Raw genomic sequence first — 21,004 nt, 5'->3', positions numbered from 1 at the left:
AGGGCTATATTTTTGTCCAAGGGTACATTGCTCTAAATATAACATCTGAGGCTGGAGAGTGAAAACTCTCCAAAATGTCACGTGTCATTTGACATAATGTCATTTGAATGACATTTTGCCTCTCACGCCCCAGATTACAAATTTACAACAATGTGTTGTTAGACAAAGTTGTAGGCACATTTAAGCGCTATAAGTTCGTCATACATCATGATTTGATAGCTACCTTCTGGAAAAAATTCTGGGAAAATTATTCATACGAATGCAAATGACATTTTATAACACTGTTCTCGAGTCACTTTGAAACGCACAGAGGATTACGACAACGTGATGGTCTTTCGTGCCTGCTATTCAACATAGCTTTGGAGGGAGTAATACAAAGAACAGGGATTGACACGATTGGTGCGATTTTCACGAAGTCCGCTCAGCTATTTGATTTCACCGAAGATATCGATATTATGGCACGTCACTTTGAGCAGATGTAGAAAGGCTCACTGGGAACCTTCGATAACGATACCAGAAGAGAAATTCGGAGACGATACATCTAAGTCTTTGAAAATCTATGCTTTAAAAGAACCTCCTAGAGTAGCCCAGAAATATTATGCACCATGTATCAAATTATTATTTAAAAAAAATAGACTTACCTCAAATTTGTGGTATAGCTTTCTATCGCCAACAACGTCAACGCTGCAATTCCTGCCAACATCAGTCCTTGTGCTGAACCTGCTGTCCAAACCACTTGAAGGTCATGATACAAGAATGCAAACGTTATGGTCAAGCTGATTGCAAACCCGAAACACAGCGCTGCAACATTTGAAAAATAGGATGTTGAACAATGATGAACCAGGTAAAGTCGAATGCTTACTTGCTGTTCTGCTTCGGCCAAACCGATGACACCCTTCGCCAACTAAAATCATTAATACCATACCAGGCAGCAATGCACCAAAGTGCGATTCCCACAATGCGTCCAAGTAGATGTTGTATTCGAAGTCTCGATCACATGTTGAGAATAATCGTATCGTTGTTATGTTATGGGTGACACAATCAACGAAATGGCGTTCAGTCAAATCCGTGTCAATGAGTCTGTTAAGAAACATTTAAAAGCATTACCACTGAGCAATACACTCATCTCATACGATTCTTACCCAATATTTTCCAACGTGCTGAATTTGAACTGGGTCCGACTAGTTTTCACATTTGTGAACTCAGTGTCGAGGAAAGTACAGTTATTGAAAGTCACGTGGCTTATGAACATTCTCCTGAAGGTGCAGTTAACGAAGCGGCAATTTGTGTAGATAATGTTTTCTATTGACTTGTTGAAATCTGCGTTCTCAAAGGACATGTTGTCTTTGTTGATCTGAAAAAGGTACAGTATTAAAGTATAGATTCAATAAAAATAGTTGTACATTGAAGAGTTTACCGTGTTTCGGTAATAGTTTTCCGATTCGGTGCTTTTTGAGTACTCTGCTATATAAATTGTAAGTCCATGATATATGAAAATAGTGGCAGTCCAAGCAGCAAACAGTAGTAAAGTTCTTTTTATGTTGACCACATTGAACAGTTGAAAGAAGCTGCCGAAAAATAGAGCCACACTAGTTGCCATTTCTTGTAATACTGATGTGGGAAGATTCCGATGTGTTCTTGTGCCAGGTAGTTCAAGCTCAGTCAGAGAGTATCCTCCTCGTGTTCGATTGTTTTGGTAAATTTTCTGAAAAGAACGATACTACACTGTACGAGATGATTCATGATGTGCATTCCAATATTACCTGATATATGGTTAATGCTTCCACTTCTCGAGAGTTCTCCAATAAATACCGTGGAGATTCAGGTAACCAAAAAAGACCAAGAATAGAAGCAAATGTTGGCAGTGTGCTAAGTAGCAGATAACGATGCCAAGCACTAAAATGTTCCTTGTTTTCAAGCACCACCTGTTGCCCAGTTCCAGGAACCGTACTAGTAGCAATTGCTCCAGCCACTAACCCTCCGGCCACTCCAAAGGCTCCCAAAAGACCTAAGATCCGTGCTCTGAAATTGACCGGAGTTAGCTCGCATAAATACACCGAAGCTGTTGGCAGGGCTCCGCCAATTCCTGCAGCAGCGCAAAATCTGGCCATCATAAAAGGGCCGTAAGTTGGCATAAAAGCGGCTATCACCGAGAAAACACCGCAAACGCCAAGACAACTAAGGAGAGACTTTCTCCTTCCCGCACGTCCAGCAAGTCCTCCCCATAGTAATGCCCCTAAAGCCATCCCTAGAAGTGTTATTGAGCCTAACCAGCTTTTCTCTGTATCTAAAATGCAGTACTCCACTTCTGCCGAGGGAATAATGTAGAATACCGCGTACACTTGGATGGCATGACCTGCTAGACCTAGTCCAGCTATTATGGAAGCAATTAGTTGGAATTTTCCGAAACCTGCTTGTTTAATCGCGTCCGCGTGGAACTGGCTAAGTATAACATCGTCACTGTAATCAATTAGCTCGCCAGACTCCGACTGGGAACCCCGTGCCGTCGAGTGGGAGCCCTGACTGTGGGTGGAATGGTGATTGCTGTTGTTGTTATTATTATGCGCTTGCAGATGGGAATCCGTAAGTCCGTGCGTGTACTGCATTGTGCCGGCTGGAGCACCCGACAATGAAGGTGATCTGGGTCTAACCAAGCAAGCCTCTTCTGAATCGTCGGACATCGTACTCACATAATCTCATCTGCAACACAAGTGAAACATAGGAAACAATTTATATTTTATTAATATATTCGAATAAATTGGTAGGTATGTGTATTTGAAAATGATTTACAGGACTTACAGGAAAATTAGTAATTTTTAAACCTTTTTGAGAATCTACCAACAGGCCAATGTAACAATCAGATAGACAAATGGTGCCATAAGCTGGCATGTTTTCAAACACATTTTTTCGTTTAAAGGGATATTATTCAATGGGGTTTTCTCACAAACAATTTGAAGATCCTGCCCATTATCCCAAAACACGGTAACTACAATGTGGCGGAACATTTCAATATGTGAATTGGATCAAAACTGAATGTATCTATGCTTTAAAGTTTATGCATATGTTATTAGGCAACCCTATCACAAATCTAAATTTTACATCAAGCACATTACCAGCGAGTACAGGGTCTGCCGTACAGGGAATTTTCTCGATTTTCTCGGGCATAAGAGTATCATCGTGTTAGCCTCATGAAACGCAAGATCTTCGTTTGGCACTTTTATCTTGTGACTATGATGTCATTGCACTGACAGAAACTTGGCTTGGTGATGACATTCAAAATTCCGATTATGTGATTTATCGTCTCGACTGTAATCTTCTCACTTCGCCTTTGCTTCGCGGTGGATGTGTACTGATCGATGTCAAGAAGAATATCCCACGTAGGTATGTAAGTTAGTTCCACTAGTCAATGCCAAAACATTAGAGCAAGTTGCAGTATGCCTATCCTTGCCAACGCAATCAGTCTACATTTGCACTATCTACATCAGGCCGAACTCGACCTCGCCAATTCTAATGCAGAGTGTTGTATCCACCTTGATTATCATGTTTCTGTTTTATCGAATTTAATCACATCGACCCGGGTGTTACATACAGGAGATCCAAATGTTGAGCCAACTTGCACGATGTATATACCGCATAGATCTATTGATTAACACCTGCACTGCCGCTAACCGCAAGTTGAGCACATCTGTATATGGAGCCCCATATACAGATGTGCTCGACTTGCGGTTAGCGGCAGTGCAACCGTTAAGTATTCTTCGCCGATACACACCAGATTTCACGTAGATATAATAGTACAGATTTCACGGTTGGCACAACCTCTAACAACCACAGTAGTAGCAGCTGCCACCTACGTCAATTTAGCACCCAAAGACGCAGAAATGCACGACGAAGAAAAGCGTAGTAGATAAAAACAATTTCGGGTATGACAAAAGTGTTTCAAAATGACCTCGAGTGGACCACCGGCGCCTACCTGTTAACATCTGGCCCAGTTAGTGCTTTAGCTCAGAAGCCATCTTGATAACTCGAGTAGCCTTTTTAAACTTTTCATAGTTGGGGCCTTCCTTATCCGTGCGGTTAGATGTTGTAACGGTCAGAATTTTGTAAATATTAAATGTGTTTCTGTATATATGTGAATGGGCGAAAATTCCATTCAAAATGTTTAAATGTTTAACTGTCCCTTAGCATAGGCAACAAGCCATAAATTTTTGCCCAATCTTTCCTTGGGCGAGTTTAGTTGTCGCCTCGAAAGGTTGGAAAGGGACGGCAGCAGGTCCAGCGCACCGAGTTATCCTTCGGAATTGTGCAATCACGAATGTGCACGAAGAAATTTCGGGAAATGGCGAATCTCAGGATTGTCCGGGATTCACTTTCCTTAATCTGAGGGAACATAGATTCTGCCATTTCGTCTGTGAACAGCCAGTATATAGGAAGTGTGCGCGTTTGTAATTTATTCGTTTTTTTATAAAGTATGTTAAATATAGTGACGTTAAGTGCATGTGATTAATTAAATATTTGTTCGTCCTTAGATTAGAAGTAAAGTGTGCGTAGTTAGGAATTGTGTGCGATAACTGAGTTAAAACCAACGAGATAAGGTAACGTGCTCTATATGTGCTGTGCTGTGCTTGTGCTAAGTGTTCTGTTTAGCCGTTTGGCCATCTAATTCGCAGCAACCTCACTCGCACCCAAGCGTGCGAATTCCTTTCCTCCACGGACGAAAGCCTTCCCAGCAACCGTCAACCCGCTGGAAGCCGGACGATCCGTCAACAAATCGTCCGGGAGGGGCCTGGGGGACCTCCACTTGGACAGGGTCCATAATTCGGTCCGTCTATCGTACCTCCAACCGCCATCAAAAGCTGCTACCGCGTGTCGCCATCGCTGCATCGCCGCTTTTAGAGTGGGCAAGCCCACCGCCATCGTCCAAGCAGGCGCTTGGCGTCATCGTCGCCGCTCGAGACGGGCACATTGACCTGCCCGTAGGTCAACGACTGGGCCGGTAAGCCATCAGAATCCGGTGAGTCCATCCAGTGGAAGTTTTCTTTTTGTGGAGTGGGGCGTCCGCTGAGGGCGCCTCGGAGTTGTTGTTTTTTGTCCAGTCAAAAGACTGAAGGAATGTGCCCATAAAGCCATTCACAAAAATTGGTGACACCGTGAAGCGTGCGTGACGAATTGCCGCCGCTAAACCTTTCTTGTCACCAGGAGCGCAGACTAGCCCCACCGATGCGCTGCTAGAAATGTGACGTCACATCAAGAACATTTAAAGCACATGAGCACATGAGAACTAGACAGGGAGAGAGAACGCACACATAGTAGGGATAGAATAGAGAGGACGAATACAATCTGAACATGAATGAAAATGAGCAATGAAACCAAATACATGTAAACCTAAAAGCTATTTCGACTCTTGTTTATAATAAATGTTAGTTCTGTCCCAATTCCCTGCTGTTTGATTGATTTATATGTGTTTTACGTCACATCGCGTTTGTTGTATTCGAGTCCCGTCCTCCACCATATGGGAGTGTGACGTAGGGGCAGTCAGACCACCTCCTATCTGTTGTTTGTTGCGCGACGATCGGCGGATCTCCGATGATGAGATGTTGCGAGCAGCATAACCTGTTGCATCGCATTTGAGTATGGGTGGATCCCTTACCGAAATCTCTGAGTGCCTTCTGGTTGTATGAGGAAGTTGCGATAACTAGGGTAAACCCGTTCGGTCGTTGGTTCGCTAGCTAGCTGAAACGATCTGTAAAATTCCTTTCGAGGAGATTAAATGGACTCGCCCTAAGGAGAGTCTCGTCCGGGCAATAAATCAGTACACGTGGTCTCCCCCGTGGAGTGGCGCTTAAGCCACGTGTTTAAGGGCGGATCGGCCCTGCTAGCTACAAATGGCGCCCAACGTGGGGCGCCCAGCTAAAGGTCTTCTATGTTGTATTTATGATTTATGTTATAGCTGATGTTAAATTACTTCATGATTAATGTGTTATTGTTGGAAAATTTTAGGTCATTATATTAATATTTTTGCGGATATTGTAATTGTTTCCGTATTATGCTGTTTTGTGGAGAAATTCTGGAGTAAAAATATTTTGTTGAGTGATTTCGAGTATTTTGTAGGTAATTGAGATTGTAAAGTTTGGGTTGATGTAGTGCATTACAAAGTTTCGTTGAAAGTTTATTGAGTTTATTTACATTATTTGTTGAACATCATATTATTTCTATTTATTATTATCTATAATTGTTGGTAACTTACTGTTGAAAATGGCTGTTAAACCCCCACATGCGGATCATCTGATCAATGACGAAGTCGACTATGAGCTTACGATTAGAGGGAAATACGACGAGACGAAAAATGATGTTGAGACAAAGTATAGAACGCTGAGGTATTTGTTCAAACAAGATGAGAAAGAAAAGAGTGTACGAATCTCCATTCACTATTGATCAAGAATATGACATGATATGTTCTAGGGTCAATGAATTGAGGAATAAGTTGGCAGGTGGGTTGGATGAGAGAGTTTACTCTCGATTGCGACATTATTATTGTAGGGTCTACAGGATAATCACCAAGGAGGCTGATTCGGAGCGAATGCGGAAAGAGTTACTGAAGGACATAAGGGAAGAATTAAATAAATTTGAATCTAAGAAAGGGCAGGATAAAAGGCCAGATACTTCGAGTTTACAAAAAGAGGATAGATCTCAGGATGGTTATGGTGCTCAGGTCAGAATGCTAAGTCCATTGGGAGCCAAGTCGGTTGTTCCGAAAACATCACAAGGTGAACAGGTACAGGTCAGTAATCGGGAAAAGAGTTAGAAGCACAGGTTGCGGATCTACAGCGAAAGTTAGACATGTTTATCCAAAATTCAGAGGGAGCTAAAGGAGGAAAAGAGGATAATGCTAGTAGCTCACAGAATGCGTTACAAGGCAAGGTTACCGCAGGGATAGTAGGTACCTGGAACCAGACGGGTACCTGGAATGAAGAGGACAATAGAAATAGGTTCGATTTGTGTGTTCCAGCACAACGTAGTACATACAGCCAGAGAGAGGATAGAAACAGAAGGATTTTCACAGATGAATACGATGCAGATGATAGCGGTCGGCAAGAATATGAACGTGGAATGTTCCGATATGACGGCAGGAGTAATAAGACGGACGAAAACACCATAAGAAATAGTGTGGTGCATAGGGACGAGCCAGGCAGAAGTGGGGAAAGGTATCGTGACCATGTTCCGTTCCACCGAGAAAGATTTGAGAGGAGGCGTGAAGGTGAAGACGATCACACACGTAGAGTATGGTCGGACCGACATAATACTCGAACTCACTTCGAGCGACAACGAGGGTATGGAGAAGAGGAACAACACACACTGGGGCGAAGTGCAGGATCGTCGTGTTCATCATGGAGGAGGCTTTACACACGGACGTAGGCAATCGGAATTCAGTTCAGACGAATTCTCAGAGGATGAGAGATTCAACAATAGAGTGCTCCACCATCAAAACAGAGTAAGGAGAGTAAGTGAAGCTGAAATCCGTGACGCAGATCGTAGGATGGAGAAATGGCACTTAAGTTTCAGTGGCGATTCGCGTACCAGATCATTGGAAGATTTTTGCTGAAAGTACGTCGTCTTGCCAAAATGGATAGAATTGCAGACGATGTTCTCATGCAGAGAATACATACGATACTGCGAGGTGAAGCGTACGACTGGTACCTTTGCTACGCCGATGAATTTCATAACTGGGAGCAATTCGAGGAAAGGATTCGATATATGTACGGTAACCCTAACAAAGATCAGGAAATCGCCAAAAGATCTATGAGAGGAAGCAGAATAGAGGTGAAACCTTTTTAAGCTTCAAGATGGAAATTGAGCGTTTGAATAAGCTACTTAGCACACCGTTAGACCAACAAAGAATTTTTGAAGTTATTTGGGATAACATGCGGCCCCATTACAGGTCGAAGTTGGCATGTCGAACAGTACGTGAGTTGAGAAAACTCGAATACTATGCATATAGAATTGATGCGAATGACCCAATTTTCAGACGGATGGACCGAGCAAGACGAGTCCAGTGCACAACATCGACCTACGGGAAAAGGAAGAATCGTATAGCTCAGAATCGGAACCAGAAGATGTCAATGTAATTGGAGGTAGAATGGACCGGGATAGGAAACTGAGAATGCAGCAGGCATCATCGTCGACCGGGAGGAATCCAGGATCATCAACCAGGGATGGCGTCAACGTCCCGCAGTCCATGTTGTGTTGGAACTGCAGGAGGACTGGCCACCTGTGGAGGAATTGTCCACACGAGAAAAACCTGTTTTGTTACTGGTGTGGAGCACAAGGAAAAACAGTGAAAACGTGTGAGAATCATCCAGCAGACAGTAGGAGACCGACGAGAGAAAATTCGGGAAACTAGATTTGGAATGCCAGCCGGGGAACGATAGCATTCCAGATATGACCGTTCCCAGAAAACCAGAAAATATTCCTTTTGTGGATACGTTCCAGGAACTTTGCGAAGTAAAGATACACATGGACATGTGCCCACATGTGATGGTTAGAATATTTAATAAAAACTACGATGCTTTGTTGGATTCGGGAGCAAGGGTGAGCGTAATGAGTGATACAGAAATTGCAGAACAGAACGGGTTGGAAGTACACCATAGTCCAATAAAGATTGTGACAGCCGACAAAACAGTTCACGATAGCTTAGGATACGTGAACTTGCCGATGGAATTTAGAGGGGTTGTGAAGATAATTCCAACGTTAATAGTACCACAAATCGCCAGAGACTTAATACTAGGATATAATTTTGGAAAATCTTCGGATTCAGCCCATGATCCAAAGTGCAGGTGGATTCGAACAAGTGGCCACGATAAACACGAAAGAAGAGCGAAACGGACATTGCGTAAATTCCGTGCAAATACCGGTGTTGCCAATAGAAACTCTGCCAGTTCTGAAAGTAGCGGACTCCGACGAATCACTAGACATCCCCGCTTTGGAGTTACCAGAGCCTTCGACAACGACGCCCGAAACCATCGAGACTGAACATGCGTTAACGACGAATCAGAGGAAGGACTTGACGGAAGCCATCAAGAGCTTTCCTTGCACAACGGAGAATCGGTTGGGCCGAACTTCGGTAATTCAGCACGAAATTGTTTTAAATGAGGAGGCAAAACCCAGGCGCCAGCCGTTATACCGTTGTTCGCCAGCGATACAGGCGGAAATGGACGCGGAGTTGGAACGATATAAGCGAATGGATGCAATAGAGGAGTGTGCCAGTGAGTGGGCTAGTGCGCTGGTCCCCGTTAGAAAGGCTAACGGGAAATTACGCGTATGCTTAGACTCCAGGAGGATAAATGCACTCACCAAGAAGGACTCCTACCCAATGAGGAATATGGGTGAAATATTTCATCGGTGGTGGATCTAAAAGATGCATACTTCCAAATCCCTCTCAAGGAAGAGTCGCGAGACTACACCGCTTTTCGGACGCCAAAAGGACTCTACCGGTTCAAGGTTTGCCCCTTTGGGCTGACTAACGCGCCGTTCACTATGTGTCGTCTCATGGATCGAGTAGTTGGATTCGATCTCGAGCCCAACGTATTCGTCTATTTGGACGACATCGTCATTGCAACGGAAAGCTTCGAGGAACACATTCGTTTGTTGAAAATCGTGGGAGAAAGATTAACGAAAGCCAGCCTAACTATCTCGTTAGACAAGAGCAGGTTCTGTCGAAAACAGTATCCTATCTGGGATATCTTTTAACAGACGAAGGAGTATCGATCGACAATTCACGAATAGCACCAATTCTAAATTACGCTCGGCCGAAAACATCAAGGATATAAGACGATTACTGGGATTGGCCGGATTCTACCAGCGTTTCATACGCGATTATAGCAGAATAGTGGCCCCGATATCGGATTTGCTCAAGAAGACTAAGCAGAAATTTAGCTGGACGGAAGCGGCAGAAGCGGCATTCGGAGACCTGAAGGCAGCGTTGGTATCCGCACCCATATTGGGGAATCCTGACTTCAGTCAACCGTTTAGTATAGAATCGGATGCGTCAGATAACGCTGTTGGAGCGGCACTGATTCAACAACAAGAAGGCCTACCACGTGTGATCGAATATTTTAGCAAAAAGCTTAGCAGTACACAGCGCAAGTATTCAAGTGTGGAGAAAGAATGTCTCGGAGTGTTGTTGGCGATACAGCATTTCCGGCATTTTGTAGAAGGCACACGTTTCCGGGTAGTAACCGACGCTCGGAGCTTATTATGGCTGTTCACCATTGGGGTTGAGTCGGGGAACGCGAAACTGCTTAGATGGGCTTTAAAAATTCAGTCCTACGATATTGATTTGGAATATCGGAAAGGCAAAAACAATATCCTGGCAGACTGCTTGTCAAGATCTGTGGAAGCGATCTCTACAGTTCCGGAAGATACCAAGTACCAGGAATTGGCTAAAAATCGAGAAGGACCCGACGCTGTACACAGACTTTCGAGTGGTGGACGGAGAGATTTTGCGATACTGTAAAAACAGAAACCAAATTCGAGGATCCACGTTTTCGTTGGAAACGGTACCCCCGAAGGACGAAAGGGATGAAATTGTACGAAGAATACACGAAGAAGCTCATGTCGGGCCAGATAAGACGCTAGCGATGGTTCGCCAAAAGTTTTGGTGGCCAAAATGAGCGGGTCGTGAAACAGCAATGCAGATCTTGTTTAAAATGTCAGACCAGCAAGGCAAACAACCAAAATACAACTCCTCCGATGACAAGCCAAAAAAGGTTGTGGAACATCCGTGGCAATTTCTGGCCATGGACTATGTGGGTCCGTTACCGGCATCTGGAAAGGCCGTAGCACGTGTCTGTTGGTGGTAACCGATTTGTTCAGCAAGTTCGTATTATTGCAGCCATTTCGGGAAGCCACAGCAGAAACATTAGCTCAGTTCATCGAAAATTCCGTTTTCTTGTTATTCAGGGTGCCGGAAGTAGTCCTTTCGGACAACGGGTCCCAATTTATTTCAAAAACGTTCCAGGACCTACTATCGAGATACAACGTAACCCATTGGAGGACACCCAACTACCATCCTCAAGTAAATGACACGGAGAGGGTCAACCGTGTCATTACCACAGCTATCCGAGCCACAATCAAAGGTAACCATAAGGAATGGGCAAATAATTTACAAAAATCGCCAATGCAGTCCGAAATTCTGTCCATAGTGCAACTAAGTACACACCTTACTTCCTCGTCTTCGGAAGGAACATAGTGAATGACGGCTTAGAGTATCGACACATGCGAGATACCAGTTCTACGAATGATCCAAACCTGAGCCCAGCAGAAAGAGACAAACTATTCGACGAAGTGAGAGAGAACCTAAAATCAGCCTATTCAAAACACGCTTCCTACTACAATCTCAGATCGAACTCCAATTGCCCTAACTATGCAGTCGGGGAATCAGTCCTCAAAAAGAACACGGAGCAATCGGACAAGGGAAAGGGTGTATCCGCCAAGCTGGGACCAAAGTATATACCAGCTATTGTAAAACGATTGGTTGGGAGTCACTGCTACGATTTGGAGGTTTGGATGGAAAAGACTTGGAATTTTCCATTGTAAATTCCTCAAGAAGCTTACCAAAGCAAACCCTCCGTAAACATGAAAAGTTAAATAGCTATGTAACTGTCTAATCATCAAGACAGTAACTAATGCCCTAGCAAGTCTAGGTTGCAATAACGATGACACATGTACATGATGACACCGTTCTCAAGCTATGTAGCTCTTCATTTCGAATGAAGTAGCAACCATGCACCATGATGCTCTGCTCTGGTCACAAAAAACACTATTACCACCGTTTGCGAGGTTTAGCTCGGACCCTCAGTCCGAGCAGCCCCACAACAACTTTATTTACTGGGTGCTACCTAGGTGGGAAACCCCTGGAAGAAATCTCGCAAACGTGTTGGCTCAGGTAAGAATGAAGCTAGTAGTAAGTTCCTATTTTGAATATTGCTGGTCTACTGACGCCTACCCTCTCGACTGGAATGCAGAGCGAGTTCGTGGAGTACACTCCAGAACGATGAGCTAGTGACTAAGAAACTCGGAGCTGAAAAGTGATGATGAGGAGTATCTAACGCGAGAAGTAATAATGCAGGAGTCTTGCGATTGAGGGTGCCAAGATGATGATCGTCAATAAGACTCGGATGTCTCTACCGTAAGTTGTAGACGATGATGAGCAAACTAAGTGAATCGAGCAAGTAGATCAGCAACTTTTGGAAAAGGAAATGCTATTTGAAACATTCAACCGGTTTTGAAATTAAATTCGACTCGCAATTAATCATCTCGACAAACGGAACTTTTTGCAATTTTGTAGTGGGTGTTTCTTTCTGTATAGTAATGTTAGTTTGTAGTGCACATCGAGTCTTAGGCTAGTTTAGTGTACTTAATGATAGTTTTTATTATGACCAATATTATTCTATATTTGTGTATTGTTTCATAGTTATTTATATTTATTTATTTATTTATTTGTTGGAGATTTATTTACACTATTTATTTATTTTTGCATGCACATAGTTATTTACAAACTTATTTAATTAATTATTTATTCCTGCATGCAAATATTTAATCTCAAATTTTTTATTTGAATCCAATTGGAAAATTTTGTTCCTTGTCGGCCCACTGTGCGACATCGTCCATACATCATAACGATGTCGCGCAACATACCTTGTCCGAGTGAACCTAAAAAGGGAAAAATAAATTACAATAAACCTTCGCTAAAACTCACCTGTAACCGGAAATCAACTTCCCTTCGAATCCGCTACACCACTTCCATTGATTCGTCTCCGTTCTTCAACATAAATGCCGCTTTAGGACCCAAGGGGAGCGAGGTTTTGGTCAGCAATAATGCCCTCATCCAGCACCGCCGTCGTGGTCGTCGATAAAATTTCCCATCCGTACTGCAGCTATACACTAGAAAAACATTAAATATCATTACTTGCAGGTTTCAAGTCACTTCATAGTCCATTTTCCGCTATTGAAAGCAATTTTGGGGAAACAATTTTCACTAAATTACCTGAAAACTTTTCGGAAATTTTGCACCGCACTACACATCCAATGTTTACGTTTACTTTTGACGTTTTTTCAGAGTAGGTGAGCGTATCAGTATATGAGTGCCGAGAGAACTTTGCTCCGTGTCGCACGGAGAGTGGCATTTGGTAATGTTTCGTGAGAGCTGATGTGAGACATCGGCGTTTCGAAACATTATTGAAATGTGTTAAGGAGTTTATGTTATGTACTGACAAAGCCAATAATTAATTTGGCGAGTTGATACGCGTGGGTAGATATGTTTCAGATGATTCGTATTTATGTTTGGTTACACTAATTGAACCGAGAGCAGGTAAGAGACCTGTGGGTTCATAGGGTGACTGGTTCTAGTTTTGACTCAGAAAAGTAACCAACGATGAGGATTGGTGTTATTGCTTTTCTGATGTCGGTATCGGTGTATGTTTGAGTGTTTAAGACATTTATGAATGAAACAGTAAACCAGCGGAGAGGATTGGTGTGGTTTCATTCTATTTGGTTTGGTCTTAGAGTAATGTATAGGGCTTCTGTAGAAACTGTGAGGTTTCCGCAGCAATGCCGTTTGGGAGATGAAATGTTTCTTGTGGTTAGAGTATATCTGTGCTCACATCTATTCTGAGAACGTCAAAAGACTCAATTAATGTTATGGAGATGAACCTAAATTTTGTAAATAAACTGTAAATATTGATAGATTTGTTTGTAAATATGTTTTGGCTACGGCATGTTGTATAGGATAGGAACCCGGATATGTTATAATTAATTATTTGCGACAAATTAATATAAGCAAGGGACAGTAAAATCAATAATAATAGTTCTTTAAAGAAAGGAACTACAATTTATTAGTACGAAAATTTGGTTTAACGCCTTAAACCAAATTTTCGTAAACAGAGCTGGGTGATATGTAACGGTCAGAATTTTGTAAATATTAAATGTGTTTCTGTATATATGTGAATGGGCGAAAATTCCATTCAAAATGTTTAAATGTTTAACTGTCCCTTAGCATAGGCAACAAGCCATAAATTTTTGCCCAATCTTTCCTTGGGCGAGTTTAGTTGTCGCCTCGAAAGGTTGGAAAGGGACGGCAGCAGGTCCAGCGCACCGAGTTATCCTTCGGAATTGTGCAATCACGAATGGATTGTTGTTGTCAGGATTGTCCGGGATTCACTTTCCTTAATCTGAGGGAACATAGATTCTGCCATTTCGTCTGTGAACAGCCAGTATATAGGAAGTGTGCGCGTTTGTAATTTATTCGTTTTTTCTATAAAGTATGTTAAATATAGTGACGTTAAGTGCATGTGATTAATTAAATATTTGTTCGTCCTTAGATTAGAAGTAAAGTGTGCGTAGTTAGGAATTGTGTGCGATAACTGAGTTAAAACCAACGAGATAAGGTAACGTGCTCTATATGTGCTGTGCTGTGCTTGTGCTAAGTGTTCTGTTTAGCCGTTTGGCCATCTAATTCGCAGCAACCTCACTCGCACCCAAGCGTGCGAATTCCTTTCCCTCCACGGACGAAAGCCTTCCCAGCAACCGTCAACCCGCTGGAAGCCGGACGATCCGTCAACAAATCGTCCGGGCGAGGCCTGGGGGACCTCCACTTGGACAGGGTCCATAATTCGGTCCGTCTATCGTACCTCCAACCGCCATCAAAAGCTGCTACCGCGTGTCGCCATCGCTGCATCGCCGCTTTTAGAGTGGGCAAGCCCACCGCCATCGTCCAAGCAGGCGCTTGGCGTCATCGTCGCCGCTCGAGACGGGCACATTGACCTGCCCGTAGGTCAACGACTGGGCCGGTAAGCCATCAGAATCCGGTGAGTCCATCCAGTGGAAGTTTTCTTTTGTGGAGTGGGGCGTCCGCTGAGGGCGCCTCGGAGTTGTTGTTTTTTGTCCAGTCAAAAGACTGAAGGAATGTGCCCATAAAGCCATTCACAAAAATTGGTGACACCGTGAAGCGTGCGTGACGAATTGCCGCCGCTAAACCTTTCTTGTCACCAGGAGCGCAGACTAGCCCCACCGATGCGCTGCTAGAAATGTGAGAGAGAACGCACACATAGTAGGGATAGAATAGAGAGGACGAATACAATCTGAACATGAATGAAAATGAGCAATGAAACCAAATACATGTAAACCTAAAAGCTATTTCGACTCTTGTTTATAATAAATGTTAGTTCTGTCCCAATTCCCTGCTGTTTGATTGATTTATATGTGTTTTACGTCACATCGCGTTTGTTGTATTCGAGTCCCGTCCTCCACCATATGGGAGTGTGACGTAGGGGGCAGTCAGACCACCTCCTATCTGTTGTTTGTTGCGCGACGATCGGCGGATCTCCGATGATGAGATGTTGCGAGCAGCATAACCTGTTGCATCGCATTTGAGTATGGGTGGATCCCTTACCGAAATCTCTGAGTGCCTTCTGGTTGTATGAGGAAGTTGCGATAACTAGGGTAAACCCGTTCGGTCGTTGGTTCGCTAGCTAGCTGAAACGATCTGTAAAATTCCTTTCGAGGAGATTAAATGGACTCGCCCTAAGGAGAGTCTCGTCCGGGCAATAAATCAGTACACGTGGTCTCCCCCGTGGAGTGGCGCTTAAGCCACGTGTTTAAGGGCGGATCGGCCCTGCTAGCTACAATGTGCGGATTTAAAGCAAGACCATGATTATAATAAGAAGAAGATAGTTGCCGCGCCTCGGCGAATAGTTCGTATAGTGGAGCTTCCATAGATCTCACTCGTGAGCTCGAGTTTATCGGTGGACAAGAGTTATTTTTGCCACGATACGTTTCCGAGTTGCAAACATATCACAAGTGGTGAAAAATCGAGCGTTTCAACGGACACTACCACTTGCAATAACGAATAATAGGTTTTGATTTGATTATTGACAACAGTTTCCAAAATTTCGATCTGTTTTGCTTTGCTTGAAGAACTAAAAAAAAACTGTTACAGAATAGCATCCGGAAGATTCCAAAAATAAAAATATTAAAGTAGTTCACTTTGTTGCGTATCGTGATGAACACATCAAACCACCGTTATACAAGACTAAGTCAAAACGTTCAATGCAAGAGATGGTGTTGATTCAGTGGTAGTAAAATCGAAATTTCATCAGTATAAAACTACTAATCAGTGGAAGCTGAGTGCAGGAGATCATCTTTTCACCCCATAGTGCATTCCTTGTCATTACTTTTTTCTTAAACATTACCATTTTCCATAAATCTGCGAAATACTTGGATTTTCCCATATATTTTATCGATTTCCCATTACCATCCTTCCATGAGCTCATGGTGAAAATTTCAAAACATAGAGTAGCAGCACAGACAAACAGACGCTTTTTTCTTAAAAAACCATCGCCTTGCTCCTCTACCACAGAGAACAGACATGGATCCTCAAACAAAATTTCGGTAAAAAAGTGTGTAAAGATTTAAATCGCACCTCAGTGTCGCCAACGCAGGCTGCCCGACATAAAAACTCAATCTCACTAAGTGATGTCGTTGGCATACACTACATAAACAATGTAGTGCTGCCACCTAGGAGCGAGCCTAGGAGCGATTCGGAATGAACACTAGCGCTAAAAAGTAAAACACGGTAAATTTTAACCATATTCATCAGCACACTAGCACCGCGCAACGGGAGCATAACGACATACTTCAAAATAACCAGTACAAACTTTTACACAAGCACGCGAATAAATATGAACGTCTGTTCTCTGTGCCTCTACCACCATCTTGCGAGCATGTTACAATTATTTCGTTGTTTCGTATGGCATTATCACCAGAAGGCGCTGGAGTGAAATGTCATTACGACGCTAGCGCCTCTAGTTATGAAACGCGCAATCAATCAAATTCATATTAATCGTTGAAGTCATGGTCGATGGCAATTTCTCTAGTGTTACGTCTGTTTGCCTGTGGTAGCAAAACAGATAGGAACGCCGGTATCACCACTCAGTGACGAATAGCGTTAACATGGTGCACAGAAGGTTGTTGTCTACACTTTTTACTGCTGCTGCCAACTGGGAGTAAATTGCATTGAAGTAAACAGTCGGTCCCTCATTGTGTTAAATATTATCATTTGAACGATATTCCCATTGATGGTTTTCCGCTACAGGAACATAAAGATTATTATAAACGGCAAGCATAATGATACTACAGACAAACAGAAAGCTAGAAAAATTTCCTTAAACATTTATCGCTCGGGTACTTTGCCAACACCTCACGTGCATGTTTCTCGAAATAAAGTTTAGTATGACATTGTCAACAAAAGACGCTAGTGTGCGATGACAAATACAAAGGAATAAGATGCGAGCGCCTGTAGATGTGAAATTCATAATCAGTTGACTTTAAAACGGCCATTGAACTCAAGGTCGATGAGAGTTTCATCACTGTTATGTCTGTTTGTTTGTGATGATACTATATGTCCATAGAAATCCTAGAAAATATCCAACCCGAAAGATCCAGATATATTACTCCCGCCACCTCCGACTTGAATATACTGTGTCTTCACTCAAGTTTATGAAGTAAGTTTGTTTTCTTAGAGTGTTAAAAAATACATAAAATGGTCCACAGAGGTTCTTGTAAATATCGGCAGTCAACTTTTGAAGTGTGACATATTTGTAGTTTGTTCATTCGTGTATTTGGTATATCTATCAAATGATATACTAATTCAAATAAAATTCAGTTAACAAGGGATAAAATAGAGACAAGACTGTTGATACGATTGAAAAATAAAATGTTCTTATGACATTTACCAAATGCAATCGGTAGCACCAACCGGCCGGAAAATTGCAGCTAAAATTACATTTGTGTGCCGCAGTCCGTTTTTATGCCATCTGCGATAGACATCAATTTCATTCGTTTTAATAATTACAAACACTTACTTGGACGTTGAAAAGGACAAATTTCGAACAACTATTGAATGAGTTCGATGTGTTGTTTCTTTGTGGTATGCTATCCAGTGATACTATTCCATTACACCATCATATTACGATTTCATCTGTTCACTTCATAGCCCGCAGACGTTTTACTATTTCCGGTTACTATTTCTTGTAATATAAAACGGATCTGTTTTGCCTTTTAATAGCTTAATCTTTCGGAAATACACCGTGAGCAAATTGCTTACTCCATATTTTGAAAGGAAAATATCGATTGGAATTACTAACCCGACCAAGCGCATGCCCAGCAACAGTTTTCAATTCTGCCAAACAGCTCTCATTTTACTTTCTGTGTACTTATCGTGAATATCACATCACTTCCTTTTTGAAACGAGCGTTATTCAATTGTTATTTATCAGTTTTATTTGTATACAAGATAAATGCTTCCCAATTTTTGCTTTCTAGTTATAATTACCTATTCAGTGAAACATGTAACTTAAAATCGGTATAATAGAAAAATATTGAAAATCTAGATAAATCTCTCATCGAGTAACATTAGTGATATCCAACTAATTAAATCTAATTTTGTATTCAATACGTTTCGAAAGACAAAGTATGCGGCATGAAGCTAATAGCATGACATTAGGCTAATTATACTAATTACTAGCCGGTAGAGTACGACCAGCCAAGCAGCAAAATCTCGCAAAAACTTTACTCGCGCTAAATTCTTCAGCAAACTAAGTCGATAGCACGCTTAACTTAATGATGTCTGTAACTGTTTACTCTGACGTATCTACTAAATACGTAAACCGTAGACCATATGACCATCGGTAATACATTGAACCGGAAATAAAAATAAAAACATTCAGTGAAATCTGTCAAATAAGCTTGAACTAACAAACGCTGATATAATCTTCAACCGAACCAATTTTCTGACTAATCTCTCCTCTTGCGAGAGCTTCCGAACAAAGCTAAATAGTTAATACTAGAACCGCATTGAATAACATGAATAATCGCAATAAAATAACATCGATACCGTTCATATTTTTAATATTATCAATTCAGTAATTTGGATTTTTCTCGCAATCCATACGTTAAACCTAACTTCGGAAGTGGTGCGCTGTTTTTCATTTGGTGATGCACTATACAGCTGGATTGTGAGAAAAATACAGCTTCGCTAGTCGCCCATTTCGGTTTTCTACTAAATTGTCAATAAAAATGTTCTATTTCCGGAATACTAATGGAGACAGAATGTATGTTTGCTAGCATTACCTAGGGAACAATGCACCATGCGTCCGCTGTGTGAAAAAAGCGTAAAAACACGCAGTGCATCGATGGTTTGTATATGAGATTTAGATTGAAAATGCGTGATGGATTTCTTCGAATTCGCGAACGAGTATGCTTACCCGGGATGGCTTGATGATTTAGATTTGTGAATGATTTTATCAGCACTGCACCCAGCTAGGTCAATTGAGTAATGCAATCATATATGTGGTGCTCGACTGTTGGTTTCGCATTATAGCACCCAAACGAGTATAATAATGATCTTTTTGAAGCTCATTTCGCCCGTGATCGGATGGTGGCCGATCAGTGAGAGAATGTGCAGATTGAGGATCAAAGGCCATCATCTTCAGCATAATCAACGTCCATAGTCCACACTCTGGAAGCACTGATGATGATAAGTCCAATAGAGTGATTCAAATTTTGACTTTTTTGCCCCCGGTTGTCGATTAATTGTATTTGCCATTTTAATAATCCTTCTAAACTTTAAACATTTTTTAATGTAATCATAATCAGGAAAAGACGCACCCGAAAAAGGGTACCGGAAATTCGTATGCTGGGGTCGTCGCAGGAGCACATGCTGTGTCAGAAGTGCGGGAATCGTTGGATACAACACACTGGGGATTTTCAAAAGCAAAAGGCTCGAAATTCAATTACTCCAGCTGACGCTGCAATATTTCCAGAAAGTAGATGTTTCCTGAAGGGAAAAAGTGCGATAAATCGATTGCGCGGGGTTTCGTGCTGGTCAGACCACTTTAAAGTGCCCATTTTGCCCAAATTCCTCTAAAAATCACAACATTTCTACTATGCCTTGAACTGACGCTGATATTTTTTCAATAATTATAAGTTTCCTGAAGCGAAAAAGTGCGATAAATCGATTGCGCGGGGTTTCGTGCTGGTCAGACCACTTTGAAGTGCCCATTTTGCCCAAATTCCCTTGATATCACAATATTTCTACTATGCCTCGAACTGACGCTGATATTTTTTCAATAATTATAAGCTTCCTGAAGCGAAAAAGTATGATAAATCGATTGCAAGGGGTTTCGTTCTGGTCAGACCACTTTGAAGTGCCCATTTTGCCCAAATTCCCCTAAAAATCACAACATTTCTGCTATTCCTCGAACTGACGCTGATATTTTTTCAATAACTATAAGTTTCCTGTAGGGAAAAAGTGTGATAAATCGATTGCGAGGGGTTTCGTGCTGGTCAGACCACTTTGAAGTGCCCATTTTGCCCAAATTCCCCTAAAAATCACAACATTTCTACTATTCCTCGAACTGACGCTGATATTTTTTCAATAATTATAAGTTTTCTGAAGCGAAAAAGCGTGATAAATCGATTGCGATGAGTTTCGTGCTGGTCCGACCACTTTAAAGTGCCCATTTTGCCCAATTCCCTTGGAATCACAATATTTCTACTATGCCTCGAACTGACGCTGATAGTTTTTCAATAATTATAAGTTTCATGAAGGGAAAAAGTGTGATAAATCAATTGCGAGGGGTTTCGTGCTGGTCAGACCACTTTGAAGTGCCCATTTTGCCCCAATTCCCTTGGAATCACAATATTTCTACTATGCCTCGAACTGACGCTTATATTTTTTTAATAATTTTAAGTTTCCTGAAGGGAAAAAGTGTGATAAATCAATTGCGAGGGGTTTCGTGCTGGTTAGACCATTTTGAAGTGCCCATTTTGCCCCAATTCCCCTTGAAGCACAATATTTCTGCTACGCCTAAAACTGACGCTGATATTTCTTCAATAATTATAAGTTTCCTGAAGGGAAAACGTGTGATAAATCGATTGTGAGGAGTTTCGTG

At 42.0% G+C, this 21,004-nt stretch overlaps 1 protein-coding gene across 1 annotated transcript in view; it reads right to left on the bottom strand.

Moving 5' to 3' along the window:
• LOC134211856 (synaptic vesicle glycoprotein 2B-like) overlaps positions 1–18,162 on the bottom strand; it is a 34,299-nt gene extending 16,137 nt beyond the window's left edge. The window contains exons 1-6 of the mRNA XM_062689179.1: positions 17,916–18,162; positions 1,764–2,700; positions 1,418–1,705; positions 1,143–1,354; positions 863–1,080; positions 642–801 (exon numbers count right to left, since the gene is read on the bottom strand). Coding sequence (XP_062545163.1) covers positions 642–801; positions 863–1,080; positions 1,143–1,354; positions 1,418–1,705; positions 1,764–2,681 — 1,796 coding nt within the window. The 5' untranslated portion in view covers positions 2,682–2,700; positions 17,916–18,162. The remainder of the gene's footprint in view (positions 1–641; positions 802–862; positions 1,081–1,142; positions 1,355–1,417; positions 1,706–1,763; positions 2,701–17,915) is intronic.
• Positions 18,163–21,004: the final 2,842 nt, after the last annotated feature.

This window comes from Armigeres subalbatus, chromosome 2 (genome assembly GCF_024139115.2).
Source record: "Armigeres subalbatus isolate Guangzhou_Male chromosome 2, GZ_Asu_2, whole genome shotgun sequence".
Classification (NCBI taxonomy): domain Eukaryota; kingdom Metazoa; phylum Arthropoda; class Insecta; order Diptera; family Culicidae; genus Armigeres; species Armigeres subalbatus.
Note: the sequence above shows the minus strand (reverse complement) of the source record. Positions and strands in the feature narration are given on the sequence as shown.